Source organism: Anolis sagrei, chromosome 1 (genome assembly GCF_037176765.1).
Source record: "Anolis sagrei isolate rAnoSag1 chromosome 1, rAnoSag1.mat, whole genome shotgun sequence".
Taxonomy (NCBI): Eukaryota; Metazoa; Chordata; class Lepidosauria; order Squamata; family Dactyloidae; genus Anolis; species Anolis sagrei.
In genome coordinates, this window is record NC_090021.1 from 290,444,190 (window position 1) to 290,460,229 (window position 16,040).

At 39.9% G+C, this 16,040-nt stretch overlaps 1 protein-coding gene across 8 annotated transcripts in view; it reads right to left on the bottom strand.

Annotated features, from left to right (window-relative positions):
* Positions 1-412: 412 nt before the first annotated feature.
* Positions 413-16,040, bottom strand: part of PAK6 (p21 (RAC1) activated kinase 6) — a 77,245-nt gene continuing 61,617 nt past the window's right edge. For all 8 annotated transcript variants that reach the window (XM_060760221.2, XM_060760266.2, XM_060760213.2 and 5 more), the window contains 6 exons: positions 13,545-14,030; positions 12,551-12,684; positions 10,101-10,227; positions 8,801-8,926; positions 5,882-6,016; positions 413-2,529 (listed from right to left, as the gene is read on the bottom strand). In XM_060760221.2, the coding sequence (XP_060616204.2) occupies positions 2,362-2,529; positions 5,882-6,016; positions 8,801-8,926; positions 10,101-10,227; positions 12,551-12,684; positions 13,545-14,030 (1,176 nt within the window). In that variant the 3' untranslated portion in view covers positions 413-2,361. The remainder of the gene's footprint in view (positions 2,530-5,881; positions 6,017-8,800; positions 8,927-10,100; positions 10,228-12,550; positions 12,685-13,544; positions 14,031-16,040) is intronic.

The following is a 16,040-nucleotide window of genomic DNA, read 5'->3' on the forward strand; positions in this document are numbered from 1 at the left end:
CAATTCCTTTTTCAAGCTTTCTTCAGATTTTCTGACCCTCTGTGTCTTCCCATGGCCAGCACAGAAACACATGTATTGCACCTCAGTCTAGGGCTCTATATACACTTAATACCCTTTAAGTTATGTGTTCTGTATTTCATTTTATCAAAATGAATGAGTTCTTGTGTGGGTGTCACTGCATCTGTGCTTTTTTGCTCCCACATCCATAAGTATTTCATTCTCAATACTATCTTTTTGGTCATTCCCAGTTGAAGAAATTCTGTTGAACCACCAGACTTCTTTCTTCATCTGTTCCTAGGTCTGAAATTGCCCGGAGGCAAGATGTGAACTCTGTAGTTAGCAGCTTCTTTCTGTATTGTCAGAAAATGACCATGAATGCAATTTTTTAAAAATCTGATCGTTGCAGTGTATATATGAATAATCAAAATTTCATTTTAATTTAAAACAGCAAACAATTCACAAAAAGAGGAAACATTTGTTTTAAGATAATTAGACTTAAAAAAACTTTTTTGCACAAAACCCAGAAACATACAGAAATATTTTACAACAAACATTTCCCCAACATTTTGACCTGTTGGTTTTTATACTTTTACTATCACCATTTCTCTGCAACTGGGTAGATAGGTAACTTAAGAGTAGAATCTGGTGTGTAAAAGTAACTGTTTTGGATTACAATTCTCTGAATCCTCTAGCTACCATGCTATTGGGAGTATTGTATGAGTTATGGTCCAAAACATTAACTTTTGTAAGTTCTGTTTATGAGGCAGTAAGAACTGAAGTTGATCCCTTTTAACCCTCCCTCCCTCCCTCCCTTTCTATAACCTTTGTAGTCCACAAATGCAAAACGTCTGTTTCACAAGACTGAACTCCAGATATGCCACAATTACGCCCCGTACAGTAATGCACATAATACAACCTAAGCTAAGCATTAAATTACCTTGACCTGATAACCTTGACACCAATAAGATCTGCCATACAAAATGTCTGCATCAACTTTAGAAAAGAATATTAAAAGTAGTCCACCTTCATCCAGGAATTTTTTGGACTCTTATTCCATGCACTCCCTCTGCTCTTAAAAAAAAAACATGGGAGACAGGGACTAAATATTCTTACCAGCAAAACGAATTTCTCAGTGGAATAAACAAAAGCACTCCAATGCTTTATTAACCTTGCTACATAATCCAAAGCTGGTATAAACAACACCCATCCAATTTAGCTGCCTCAGAGAAATGTCTGTTGGCACATTCAATGCTATTTTGAGGGGGTCGGGTATTGGCAAAGTTGAGAAGTCAGATTTAGACGACACCTGTGATGCCTTCTCATAAAGTCACTGCTTGGGAAGGCACAGGTTGTGGAGTCTCAAGCATAAGGTTAAGCTGTCTCTGAAGAAATGTATGCAGTGGAGAGCTCCTCTCCAGATGATGTTCAGTTGTGAAATGACTGACCACTCTTCGCTTTTCAAAAGTCGTTCTTGCAGAAAGACATGAAAGTTCTGGAAGGAAATAAGGTATCCAATCCTTTTACAATGCAGGTTAAATTCCTCTTAAGAAAGAAGTGATACAATTTAGGATTATAGGGTGAGAATGCCTACCTTGTAGTCAACATTACAGAACAAAGATGATTCTGCTAAAGGGGTATCTCTGTAATTCAGTCACTTGTTTATGTCTCTGGAGTTGTGCAGAAAAACATTCTAAGATGTAAGAGTAATCTTTCCAATGCTGTACATAAATAACATCCTTGTGAAACATGAACAATCTGGGCGCTTCACAATATATTACAGTTAGGATTTGCAGGAATCCAACTTTTGATTGTCTTCAGCGGAGGGGGAAAGGAGAGTAAACAGTAGAAAGAAGCCAAAGATGGTGAAAATTCCCTCTTATGTTCACATCTTGTGGGGGGGAGGGGAACACTGAAAAATTAGAAACAAATACCGGCAAATTCAAAACTGAGGGCTAAGATATCTGAAAGACTTTTTTCATCTGTATGAGCCTGCCCATAATTTGAGAATTTCATCAGAAGTCCTGACTGTTCCACCATTGTCAGCAGATAAATAAAGTGGATATTACTCTGTAGCAGAACTTTTGTTGTAGAACTCTTCCAAGGGAAGTCTGGAACTGACTTTTCAACCAGGAATAAAAATTCTTTTCATAGGCTTTTGAATGTATTTTGGCCTATTTTTAAAAGAGAATGTTTTGTTTTGAAATAAAAGTTTTGACTTTAATTGAGCATCATTTTGCGGGCTCTGACAAGCAGAAAAGTATATATAAATATTTGTAATCATAACCAGAGTAATCCAGTGAATGTTTCCAGGAGAACGTTTGCACCGCAATACTATGATGCTAGGGGTCCATGAGTTCAGGGTCAGCAGGTGGAGGTGCGTTTCCTGTAGCGTTGGATAAGGGGCACCAGGCACTCTGGGAGTCCAGTCTGAAGCAAGAAGGGATGATCCAAGAGTTCTTGTGCTGTTGCTCGCTCCAAGGGGTCTCGTGTTAACATCCGTTCCAAGAAGTCTCTTAAAACTGGTGATGTCTATCAAAAAAAAGAAAAAAAGAATCAAGTTAACGTATTTTTAGGATGAGGGATTAAATACTACTAGGCTTTTAGAAGTACATATTCTGAAAATAACTGCAGCAAGAGATTATTCTTCATACAGGAATCCAGACGAGAGCAACCAAAATGATTAGAGATATGGAAGCCAAATCCATAAGGAATGACTTAGGGAGCTGGGTATCACTAGCTTGGAGAAGAGCAGGTTCTGAGGGGACATGATAGCCTAGTATAACTATTTCAAAGGATGTCATACTAAGCAAGGGTCAAACTTGTTTTCTGCTGCTTTAGAAACTAGACAATTGAGGAATGGATTCAAAAGAGATTCCTGACAGTAAAATGTTAGGCAATGGAATATGCTAGCTTAGAGTGTGGTGAAGTTTCCCAACAGACGGTCATTCGGTCTTAGCTTAAAAGCCAAAAGAGAAAGAGTTCTTCCTAATGATTAGGTGGCATCTCTTTTCTTCCTAATGTTTAGGTGGAAACTCTAGAATGGTGCAGTGCATATTGAAATGAAAGGGAATGGAAATATGACTTGAAATCTCTCTTTGGTCACAAAGTTCACTGGAAAGCTTTTAGTTTGTCATTTCCTCAGAGGGTAATTTGTCTGATGGGTTATTATGAAATATAAATGAAATAAAGATGCATGCTTCCCCCTCAATCCTTGCTATAGGACACATTGCAGTATTTCATGATAAGAAATCATTCACACTCTACAGCTATACAAAATTAACAATACTATAATCAAGTTTTGCTGTAACATATAAAATGCAGATGCATCATTAAATGAGGGTTTCTTGCTTATGTGGAAATATTGCCTGATACTTTCTTTTTTCAAAACTAGTCTACTCTCCTACCATCAGTGCTGAAGTAATTTTCACACACTCTATGTAGGGCTGTGCTTGAAGATGGCCTGGAAACTTCAGTTAGTGCAAATATCGGCAGCCAGGTTGTTAACAAGGGCAAATTACTGGGAGCGGTGAACCCACCTATTCAAACAGCTCCACTGAGTGTTGATAAGTTTCCTGTCTCAATTCAAGGGGCAGGTTATCACCTACAAAGCCCTAAACGGTTCAGGTCTTGCCTATTTTCACGACCACATCTTCCCCTACAAACCTGTGCAATCTCTAAGATCTTCTGGGGAGGATCTCCTCTCCCACCTCCGTCACAGGTGTAGTTGGTAGGGACGAGAGCAAGGGCCTTCTTGGTGGTGGCCCCCTAGCTCTGGAACTCTCTCCCCAGGGAGATTAGACTTTTTGTAAAGACCTAAAACATGGATGTTCCACTGTGCTTTTGATTAAACAATACCCCAGATAATTTTGGTCCCCCAGCTATGACACAAGATCTAGCCCTTGCACTTTTCTACCATTCCCTGCCTACTCCTAGTCTGTCATCTGGCTTTTGCACTTTATCCATCAGCTTAGTCCTTGTAACCAATTTGTACCAGCCCGCCGCCTGAGCTCAGAAATTGTTTACTATGTCAGGCTATTGGTTGTTGTGTGATGGTTGTTTTATACTGTTTTGTAATATTGTTTTATGAATTTTATTGTGCTATATTTTAAACTATGTTGATTGGGCTTGTCCCCATGTAAGCTGCCCCGGGTCCCTTCATGGAGATGGTGGTGGAATACAAAAATAAATTTATTATTATTATTATTAGTAGTAGTAGTAGTAGTAGTAGTAGTAGTAGTATTGCCAGTCCATGAAACAATAGTGGCACCCTTAACCTTTGGTAGGTAGACAGATAGAAAATGACTTTAAGTAAAGAAGCAAATGAAATATTTGTCCACAGCTGCATGTCTACCGTATACCATGCAGCTGTGGACAAGTCTACATAGGGACCACGAAACGCAGCGCCCAAACAAGAATCCAGGAACATGAAAGGCACTGCAGACTACTCCAACCAGAGAAATCAGCCATAGCAGAGCACCTGATGAACCAACCTGGACACAGCATTTTATTTGAGAACACAAAAATGCTGGACCACTCTCACAACCACCATGTCAGACTACACAGAGAAGCCATTGAAATCCACAAACATGTGGACAATTTCAACCGAAAGGAAGAAACCATGAAAATGAACAAAATCTGGTTACCAGTATTAAAAAATTCTAAAATTGCAACAGCAAAAACAGCAGAGAGAAAATCAGGCAGGGACATGTAATCACCTTGCAAGAAGAGTTTGCTCCAGGCACAGTCAGCCCATTGTATGCTAATCAAGGTGGTCAGTTGAAAGATTCACACCTAGCCCAACTTACAAAATCCCTTTGTCTCACCCTGGTCATTCCACAGATATATAAACCCCTTTTTTCCCAGTTCCAGCAGACCTCACCTCTGAGAATGCTTGCCATAGATGCAGGCGAAACGTCAGGAGAGATGCCTCTAGAATATGGCCATATAGCCCAAAAAAACCCACACTGAGTATTTTAGCACATGTTTGTAAATTCTGCTACTGGAATAAGTGATTCCTTGCACTTGCCACTAGATGCCAGCAATCGCCTGCATAACCGACAAGTAAAACTGCCAACTTTAAATCATGAACAGCTAGGTAATTAACAAGGGGAATGAATAGCTAGCTGTAAAGGAAGCAGTTTTCATATCACATCTAGACATATTCAGGTCCTAGAGCCCAATTTCAGATTAACAGGAGGTCTTAATTGGCTCCCCGATATCCTCAAATATTACAAAAATCCAAAAGCAGAAATCAGTTGTGTTGAATTTTTAAAAAATATAAACCATGTGTGTGCACGTGTTTCTTCAAATCACCAGTCATTTATGGTGACCCAATTAAGGTTTTTTAGATAAGGAATACTCAGACATGTTTTGCCAATTCTTTTCAGAAACACAGCCTAAAGCACCTGACTTTGCATATATATTATTGTATATGGCAATGACCAGTGTGTTTGTTTCATTGGGTGGATGTGCAGTGTGCACACAATGGGAATTTGTCACCAGGAAGTATTTCTTAGTTGGATACACATACACTATAATTAATCATTCTGATTTCATTAGAAGTGACTGCCTATGGATGCTTTTCAACCTTTCGGATATATTTGTAACATTGTTCAGTGATGACACAATACAGTTGGCCCTTCGTATCCACACATTATGCATCCATGTATTCAACCTTCCACAGCTTGAAAAGGTTCCCAACAAATTCCACACACACCCCCAAACTTTGATTTGGGGATTAAATATAAGGGATAGCATATTACTATGCCATTGTACAGAATGGGACTTGCGCACCCATGGATTTTGGTAACCATTGAGGGTCAGGGAACCAAACCTTAGTAAGTACGAAGAACATGTGTGGGATTTTTGCACATATACTGACCTTATGACAATTCTTTATTTTGGGTGGAGGGCTGTCACGAAGCCGCTTCATTGCTTGTACTGGAGAATCACTGAAATAAGGAGGTTCTCCATCTACCATCTCTATCACCATGATGCCCAAAGACCAGATGTCTACCTGTAAAAGTAAAATAACTCCATCAGAGCACGTGATTCTCTCAAGCAAACAAAACTTTCCAAATGAGAAATAGGAACAAAGAGGTACTGTTTTATTGCTATTGTATGCCTCCAATTCATTTTTACCTTACAATGAGCCTAAGGTGAAATTATCACAGGATTTTCTTGGCAAAGTTTGTTCAAAGGAAATTTGCCATTACTTCCCTCTTAGAGTGACAGAGATAGCTCATAGTTATGCAGTGGAACTCCATGTCCAAGCAGTAATTTGAATCCTGGACCCTTGGATCCTAGTCCAGTCTTCAAACCAACACACTGCCTCTAAGTAGTATTGAATGAGATTATTTTCAGCAAAGAAGTTGAAAGGTCAATTGTGCAGACCTGCATACTAGAGAAAGGGAATCTTTGACCTCTGGCCATACTCCATCTGGCCTTCTTTTTAATCGCTAATTAGAGATGAGAGAGGGAAAGGTACTTTAAAAGCATTCACATTTTTAAGGCCATGATTCCAGTAGATCCAACGGTGCAATTAAGTAGCAATAAGAAAAAGTTGCTGCCCCGAACATCAAGGAAAAAACAAACAAACCACCAGCGGTGACAGAAGGAAAAGTTGACTGACAGATTCTGCTCCTTGAATATAGGATATGCGAGGTGGGGTTTCCATAGTGCGAAATCATTATAGTGACCTGGACAATTGTTTGTGCTGCTTAACAAGCAATTGCCGAGGATGCCCCTCCATATTGCTATGGTTAGCAGAAGGAAGCCAAGCACTCAGGCAATAGGCAGCACAGAGCCACCTCCTTCCATTGCTGTGCTGCCACCTGGATGGCCATCTGTCAGGGGTGCCTTGAATGCAATATTCCTGCTTCTTGGCAGGGGGTTGGACTGGATGGCCCATGAGGTCTCTTCCAACTCTTTGATTCTATGATTCTCCTTCTCTCTGTATACAAATCCCCATGGATCCATCATATGAGCAATTCACAAACAGCACCCTATGCAATATACCCCTATAGGATCCCAGCTTAATCCCCCCCCCCCCCGACTAAATTGGGCTCTGCAAGTATGAAGTGACATTAACCTGGGACACACTTTCAGGCATAAGTTTTATGCTGAAGTTTACTCCTGAGGAGTCAAGATTTCAGATGCATTTACACTGTTAATCGGTTTGATACCATGTTAACGAACATGGCTCAATACTATGGAATCTTAGGATTTGTAGTTTTGTGAGGCTTTGAAAAACTATTACTTCCAGGAATCTACAGCATTGATTTATGGCAGTTAAAGTAGTTTCAAACTGCATTAATCCTACCGTTTTGATGCATCCTGAGGTTTGCATGCAACGCGGGAATCATCTATTGATGATTACTTTTGACTGCTGTAGATTTATAAGATTGCTAGAATATGTATAAAGAAGGCATAGCCCAGTATCATGCATTCTGCAGCCTGAACTGTTAACTTGTGGCCCTCCAGCAGTTGTTGAAGCATCAATTCCATTTGTCCTGTCCACAGTGGTGTATGATGAAGGTTAATGAGAGATGCAATCCCAAAGCACCTGGAGGATCATAGTTACACCTTCCTTGGGTAATGTAAAGCATTCCTTCTGGCAAGGAAACTAGTCCAATGTGGGCTAGGCAAAACTACAGTGAGGTGGATCTGTAATTGGTTAAGTGGACGAACACAGAGAGTGCTCACTAATGCTTCCTCCTCATCTTGGAAAGAAGTGACAAGTGGAGTGCCGCAGGGTTCCGTCCTGGGCCCGGTCCTGTTCAACATCTTTATTAATGACTTAGATGAAGGGCTAGAAGGCATGATCATCAAGTTTGCAGACGACACCAAATTGGGAGGGATAGCCAATAGTCCAGAGGACAGGAGCAGAATTCAAAACGATCTTGACAGATTAGAGAGATGGGCCAAAACTAACAAAATGAAGTTCAACAGTGACAAATGCAAGATACTCCACTTTGGCAGAAAAAATGAAATGCAAAGATACAGAATGGGGGACACCTGGCTCGAGAGCAGTACATGTGAAAAAGATCTTGGAGTCCTCGTGGACAACAAGTTAAACATGAGCCAACAATGTGATGTGGCGGCAAAAAAAGCCAATGGGATTTTGGCCTGCATCAATAGGAGCATAGTGTCTAGATCTAAGGAAGTAATGCTACCCCTCTATTCTGCTTTAGTTAGACCACATCTGGAATATTGTGTCCAATTCTGGGCACCACAGTTCAAGAGAGATATTGACAAGCTGGAATGTGTCCAGAGGAGGGCAACTAAAATGATCAAGGGTCTGGAGAACAAGCCCTATGAGGAGCGGCTTGGGGAACTGGGCATGTTTAGCCTGAAGAAGAGAAGGCTGAGAGGAGATATGATAGCCATGTATAAATATGTGAGAGGAAGCCACAGGGAGGAGGGAGCAAGCTTGTTTTCTGCTTCCTTGGAGACTAGGACGCGGAACAATGGCTTCAAACTACAAGAGAGGAGATTCCATCTGAACATTAGGAAGAACTTCCTGACTGTGAGAGCCGTTCAGCAGTGGAACTCTCTGCCCCGGAGTGTGGTGGAGGCTCCTTCTTTGGAAGCTTTTAAACAGAGGCTGGATGGCCATCTGTCAGGGGTGATTTGAATGCAATATTCCTGCTTCTTGGCAGGGGGTTGGACTGGATGGCCCATGAGGTCTCTTCCAACTCTTTGATTCTATGATTCTATGATTCTATGATCTCAAACAGGACTTGAACAGACACATTCTATTAATTTGATGTCATTTCTGCAATCAATGAACTATAATCACCTCAGTGGTATACGGGGATCTTGAAATAACCTCTGGGGCCATCCAATAAGGTGTTCCTACTAATGACTTCCTTTTTGGCACATCTTTACTGATTTGAGCACAAAAGCCAAAATCAGAGAGTTTCACCTATTCAAAAGAGAAAAACAATAATCATTGCACATCCAGAGCAAAGGAGGAGGACTAGGACAAAGGGGTATATAGTGGGGAACAAAGAATTAAAGTCACCTTTCCCTACATCAAAACCCCAGCCTGGATCACCACCCCCACCACCTTATGAAACAATTTATTTTTTAATAAAAAATATTCAAAATTACTAATTACACGGATTTCCAAAAAGAATTTGAAATCCTAGTTATAACTTTTAATGTCCTTGGTGGCTCGCGTGATCCAGACTATTTGAAAGATCATATATCCATCAGGCATGTAGCTAGGGGGAGGGGGGCTTGGGGGGCTTCAGCCCCCCCCCCCTCCCCCAAAATTCTCATGGTGGTTCGCGAAAAGGCCTTACTGGTGTATTATTTAAACTGTTATGTTTATTCATATCATGATTTGATCACCATACTCAATGTATCCCATATGCATGGGGGTATGGGGGTAACGATACAAAAGGTTTGCTAGGGTAGACCCTCTTTCACTCAGACTCAGCTCCCCCCCCCCCAAACAAACTCAGCCCTCCCCTCCCCCCCCCCCAAATCGAAATCCTGGCTACGGGTCTGATATCCATATATGACCCTGGCAGACTTTTAGGTTTTTAGGAGAGGTCTTCCTATTGGTCACACTATCATCCAGACATCTTTGCTGAGGACATGAGAGAGAACCATCTTGAAGACTGCTCCCAAGTCATAGACATCCCTTCCATTGGTCCAGTCAGCCCCTTTCTTGCTGTCTTTCTGCACACAGGCAAAGACCTTTTCATACAGGCAGGTATTTGGTTGTTGATTTGTTACAACAGATAAAGTTTTTAATGAGGGGTGGGCTTTTTTGTATTTTTATTACATTCCAAGGATTTTTTAAAACTATTTTTAACTTTCAAGTTTTAAACAGAACAGTGTTTTAATTGTCTTTTAACTTCTGTATTCATGTCCTTTTAAATTGCAATTTTCATAATGATGATGAGCTGTCTTGAATCCCATGCAGATAGAAGAATAAAATACATACTGATTTGCTCTTTACCTAATTTAAATTTTACACTGGTCATTACAGGGATTGAACCTGGGACTCTTGCATGCAGCATGACATAGAAGGAAGTTCAGAAAGAATTACAAGAAGTGGGAAAGAAAGAAGTAATGAATAGACTTACCCTTCCATCAAGAGTAAGAAGAATAGAATCACTCTTAATATCTCTGTGAATCACACCTTGAGAATGCAGGTAGGCAAGTGCCTGCAAGACTGACTCACACACTGTCGCAATTTGCTCTTCATTCAGCCTGAAATACAGCAGCCAAAACAATGTGCCGTAGCAATTTTGTTTCATAAGCACAAATGCTTAAACATTCACTTAACATTGAAGCATGACATTTAAAGCAAGTTCCTGTTCCATTCAGAGAAATAGGAGTGACACCAGGCATTATTATAAATAGCTTTCGAAAGGGGTTGGACAAATTCATCCAAGATCAAGGATATAGGAATCAATCAATCAATGACCAGAATAGCTTAATGAAACTGTCTTATACAAGAGTATCATGTAGGTACAAAATAACCTTGCCCTCGTTGCTTAAATCAAAGCCAAATTAAATTTGTTAGCAAATTTGACACTGACCCAACTGGTCTCAACAAATCCTAGAAGTGGCTTGCTCACTCTAGAAAGTACCGTATATACTTGAGTATAAGCCGACCCGAATATAAGCCGAGGCACCTAATTTTACCACAAAAAAACCTGGGAAAATGTATTGACTCGAGTATAAGCCGAGGGTGAGAAATGCAGCAGCTACTGGTAAGTTTCAAAATAGAAATATATACCAATATAATTACATTAATTGGGGCATCAGTAGAGTAAATATTCAAAAATATTTAAATAAAATTGTAATTTAAGATAAAGCTGTCCAACTCTGATTAAACCATTATTCTAACCTTGTTTAATGTAAATGTGCTTACATATCCTTCCAATAATAATAAAGGGAGTAAAATAATAAATGTAATAAAAAGAATAATAGATTAAAATAATGGAAATGTAATAACAGTAATAAGAGAATAAAATAATAAATGTAATAATAATAATAAGTAGAGTGAAATAATAAATGTAATAACAATAAAGAGTAAAATAATAAATGTAATAATAATAATAAATAGAGTAAAATAATAAATGCAATAAAAATAATACTAATAACAAAGTAAAATAGTAAATAACATTGACTCGAATATAAGCCGAGGGGAGATTTTTCATCCTAAAAAGAGGGCTGAAAAACTAGGCTTATACTTGAGTATATACAGTAATTTCCCCTTTGTATGTTGCTCTTTACATTACAGACTTTATTGTGCCTGTGAACATCAGCGACTGATAGCTGGGAGTAGATTATATCCATACTAATGAGAGCCTTCATTCGTCTTTCTGGATTGTGGATTTATTTATGCTGTTTCCTCCACTGTTAGTTTATTGGTCTGTTTCTTTTTAATTATTTTTCCTCCTATATTCAGTACAAGGGCCAATATTTAAGTGAATCGGTTTCTTCAGCTGCAGAAAGGCATGATCAAGACATCTGAAGAAACAAGTATGTGCCATGTTCTGCCTCTGGACTCCCCTCTTCCACCCTAGGGAGCCTTGTGGCCTTAAATGTGGTCAAGGACACTGTCCCACTACCTGGATTGAAGAAATATTCAACTGCCAGTCAGCTGGCTTTTAGTAGATGGAATGGAAAGAGGACCATCTTACTTTTTACTTCAGGCTTTAAAAAATCTATTGTGTTAGGCCTGCTCATGTAATACATATGCACTCACGCTGATAACTTCACATATCTGGCAAAGTGAGCTTGTAAAAACTCATGTTACGATTAGCTTTACAATATTTTTAAATGACAGTCAGACTCAGATGTGTGAAATATATTTTTTCTTACAAGCCCCCAAAACATTATCCTAGAACCTACTGGAAACTCTAACTGGACACATAATTCAGGGGCCTATGAAAATTCCACAAGCAAGACATGAGAGCATTAACCTATCTTGCTATCATTCTTAATCATGCAGCAATCTGATGGATGTGCTTTTCATCTTTCAGGTAGCCAAGCTACAACTAATAACTGTCAGACTTATCCATCAATGAAGTTGTCTGAGTTCAACATACTTTTGAAGTCACCTAAGTTGGTGACCATCATCACATCTTTTGGCAGGGAAGCTTTTGATTGTGCACTAAAGTATTTTCACAGTGTTCTAACATTCAGTTCCACCGGGCATTGCTTATTGTTGAAGAACTAGCCTGAACATACACTTCTTCATTGCTATAACATGGCACAATAAAGGTCACACAAAGATTCTTTGCTCTGTTATTGAGAACTGAATAGGCAACGTCACCGCAACAAATCTACATGAGACTGATGCCACAAGCAGTTTGTTGCTTAATCCAAATTAAAGCATTTAACGCAGGCATTCTCAAACTGTGGCCCTCCAGCTATTTGGGCCTCCAACCCCCAGAAGCCCTAATGAGCTTATTCAATTGTCAGGAATTCTGGGAATTGAAGGCCCGAACAGCTGGGGGGGGGGGCACAGTTTGAGGATGCCTAACTTAAAGTGTCCATGCTGCTGTGTTCTTTTTCCTACCTGACTTGAGAAAGAATATCAGTGAGAGCTCCTCCCTGAAGGAATTCCATCAGCACCCAGAGTTCATCTCCCACAAGGTAACTTTTATACATCTCAACCACATTGTCATGTTGGTAATCTCGCATTATCACAACCTGAGAGGGATATAGAAAGAAAAATGACTGACAGTCTACACAAACATTTTTTACTGATCAAACACATCTGCAGTTCACAGTTCATTATATACTTGCCTAGTCAATCTGGAGACTCTGGAAGTCAAAGGAATATGTGACATCAAAATGCAAGCCATAAACAATGATATGACTCCACCTTAAGATCTGCAGACCAATGTCCCTAACCAAGAAGCACTATTCATTTGTCTCCCTTCCTTATGTAAAAGAAAGAATACCAGTTCTCACTACCACCTTTGTGTAAACTAGCCACAGCCTTCATTTTCTTCTACAGCTGTCTTCAAATCACCTCTAGAAATACAGGATCAGATTGAGTCATACTCTATTCCGACTGAAATCAATGGGACACATTAATTTATTGTTTCTGTGCGACTGAGGGCTCTTTCACACTACACAGACATAGTACTATGATTCCACTTTAACTGCCATGGTAAGATCCTATGGAATCTTGCAGTTGGCAGATACTAGAACTTTATGGCTGAAACTCTTGCTGAAACTGTAAATCTCAGGATGGAACCATAGTAGTTAAAGTAAAATCATAGTGCTATGATTGTGTGATAAAGAACTCTAAACCTTGCTTCACATGCTTGATTCAGCTCAATTTAATCCAGTTAAAGACCATCCCACTTAATGGCGATCTAACTTATTTGCTTTCTTGGTGATTGCTCTCAAACTGTGGAGCTCCTTTCTAAGGGAGGTTCAGTTGGCCTTCTCTGTTGTCTTTCCACCAATATGCAAATAACTTTTATTTAGGAAGGCCTTTGGTTTTAACTGGTTTTAGAAAATGAAGCTTCTGCAAATGCTCAATGTAACATGAATTTCACCTCATTAAAAAGGAGCTCCCGTCGTTGCTGCTTCCGTAGGTCCATCATCTTCACTGCCACCTGCCGCCCAGAGTGCTTTTCACGAGCAATGCAGACAATCCCAGTTGACCCCTCACCAATCTTAACATAGTTCTCCAGCATTGTCCTGGGATCTCCTTGGTCTACCACCATCCTCAGTGCAGCTTTGAACTGCTCATGGGTTACAACTGCTGGATCCTCACTGGTTAGCTGCACTTTAGAGTCCAAGGGAAGGTGAAGGTTGCTGGAACTGGTTTGGGTATGGCGGTTCCGAGGGGAACCTGCTGGTGATGGCCTGCCTTGAGGCAAAGCTGATGCGTGCTCATTGGTTGGCGATTTCTGAGGGGTACTCGCTTCTGAAATCCTGGCATAATCCGGAACTGGCTGGTCAGAAGGAAGTGACTGGGATTTGGTTGCAGGGCTGTGTGGCGAACCCCAATGTGGTGGTGGCCTGTAGAAAGGGTTGGGCTTGAAAAGAAGAGAGTGTTGTTAACAAAGCTGGAACTCAAGTAAAGAAGCCATGAATATGAAAAGAGTTACAGCACATTAATCTAGTAAGAACAATAGTGTTTGAATATTGTAATTATCAGTATTAGTGGGTTGTTGTGAGTTTTCTGGGCTGTATAGCCATGTTCCAGAAGCATTCTCTCCTGATGTTTCTACTGCATTTATTAGGAGGTCTCTTGGAAACGAGGAAATTGAAACATTCACACCTAACTCAAACAGATAAGAGCTCCTTCTCCTACCCTGGACATTCCACAGATATATAAACCTCATTTTTCTAGTTCCCAACAGACCTCACAACCTCTGAGGTGGCCTGCTATAGATGCAGGCGAAATGTCAGGAAAGAATGCTTCTGGAACATGGCCACACACCCTGTAAAACTCACAACAACCCAGTGGTTCCAACCATGAAAGTTGTCGGCAATACATCTCAGTATTAGACTCACATGGAAGGAAAGCAGCATGTTTGCTTTTATGACTCTAAAAGTGAGTATAGTTCAATGGTTTTAGGTGTGTGAGGTCTGAGTTTAGATGATTACTCGGGTATTTATGGACATTTGTATTGTCCATGACAACACTAGAATCCCCAAATCCCTGTATCACCAAAACTCTCCTTTATATACAGGACTACTTTAAGATGAACTGAATACAGTTTGTAAAACACAAAGAAGTTGACATAGGCTTTTTTGGTTCTTGCATGTTTAATGAGAGCATAAAACCATATTGGCTACAAATGTACACTTGGTTTAGAAGTAACTCTCTTCCAGTTCCTATCATGCGTTAACAAGATTCACATGTACTAAAAAGGCCCAAAGGAACATCATAGCTTAAAACACCATCATTTTGGAGAGTGGAAACTGCCCTTCCTACAGAAAGCACTTGTACTAAAACTAATCCTGCAACAGTAACTTAATTACAGCCTAAATAGTGGATTGCTGCAGCGATTATTGTTTTGTTTTCTGGATGGAAAAGGATACTTGTTCCTTTATTTTATATTTAAATAACAAATAACAAATAAATAAAATAATGATTTTTGAAATGGCAGGCCTGAGGCCATTGCTATGGGATTTACTTATTTGTTTGTTTGTTTGTTTATTGTATTTATTTGTCAATGTTTATATCCAACATTTCTTCCAGTAAAAGTTAACCTATATCAGTGATTCTCAAAGTGATGATCCCTGGACCAATTCTGGTCTCTGGTAAATTTCCAATAAAAATCCCCAGTATCAACAACAACAAGTTTAGTGCCAATCCCTGGCATACTGGGAAAACATAATTGCCAGTTTCACACATTAAGTAGCATAAGAAACATTGACTTTTCCATTGTGTTATAGTGCAAGACTATAACTGTATGACCCTGTCACACCATACAACTATGGTATTATGGTTCTTCTACATATTAAGGAATCCAGGCATGTCCAATTTAGCAAAAGGTATTTATAATTCTCTGCCAGGGAACTCCAATGCTTTAAAAGTAAAGATAAAGGTTTTCCCTGACATTAAGTCTAGTTGTATCTGACTCTGGGGGATGGTGCTCATCTCCATTTCTAAGCCAAAGAACTGGCATTGTCCGTAGACACCTCCAAGGTCATGTGGCCAGCATGACTGCATGGAGCACTGTTACCTTCCCGCAGAAGCAGTACTTATTGATCTACTCACATCTGCACATTTTCGAACTGCTAGGTTGGCAGAGACTGGGCCTAACAGTTGAAGATCACCCTGCTCCCTGGATTCGAACCACCAACCTTCCTGCCAGCAAGTTCACCAGTTCAGTGGTTTAACCTGCTGCACCACCAAGGAGCCCTTACCAAATTATAAATACTAGTATTCCATAGGATTTGTTATGGCAATCAATGCTGAATCCAAGTGCTATAACTGTGAAGTGCAAAGGGTCCCTTATCCTGTGAAATAGGTTAGAATGAAGAAATTGGATCATAGAATCATAGAGTTGGAAGAGACCTTGTGGGCCGTCCAG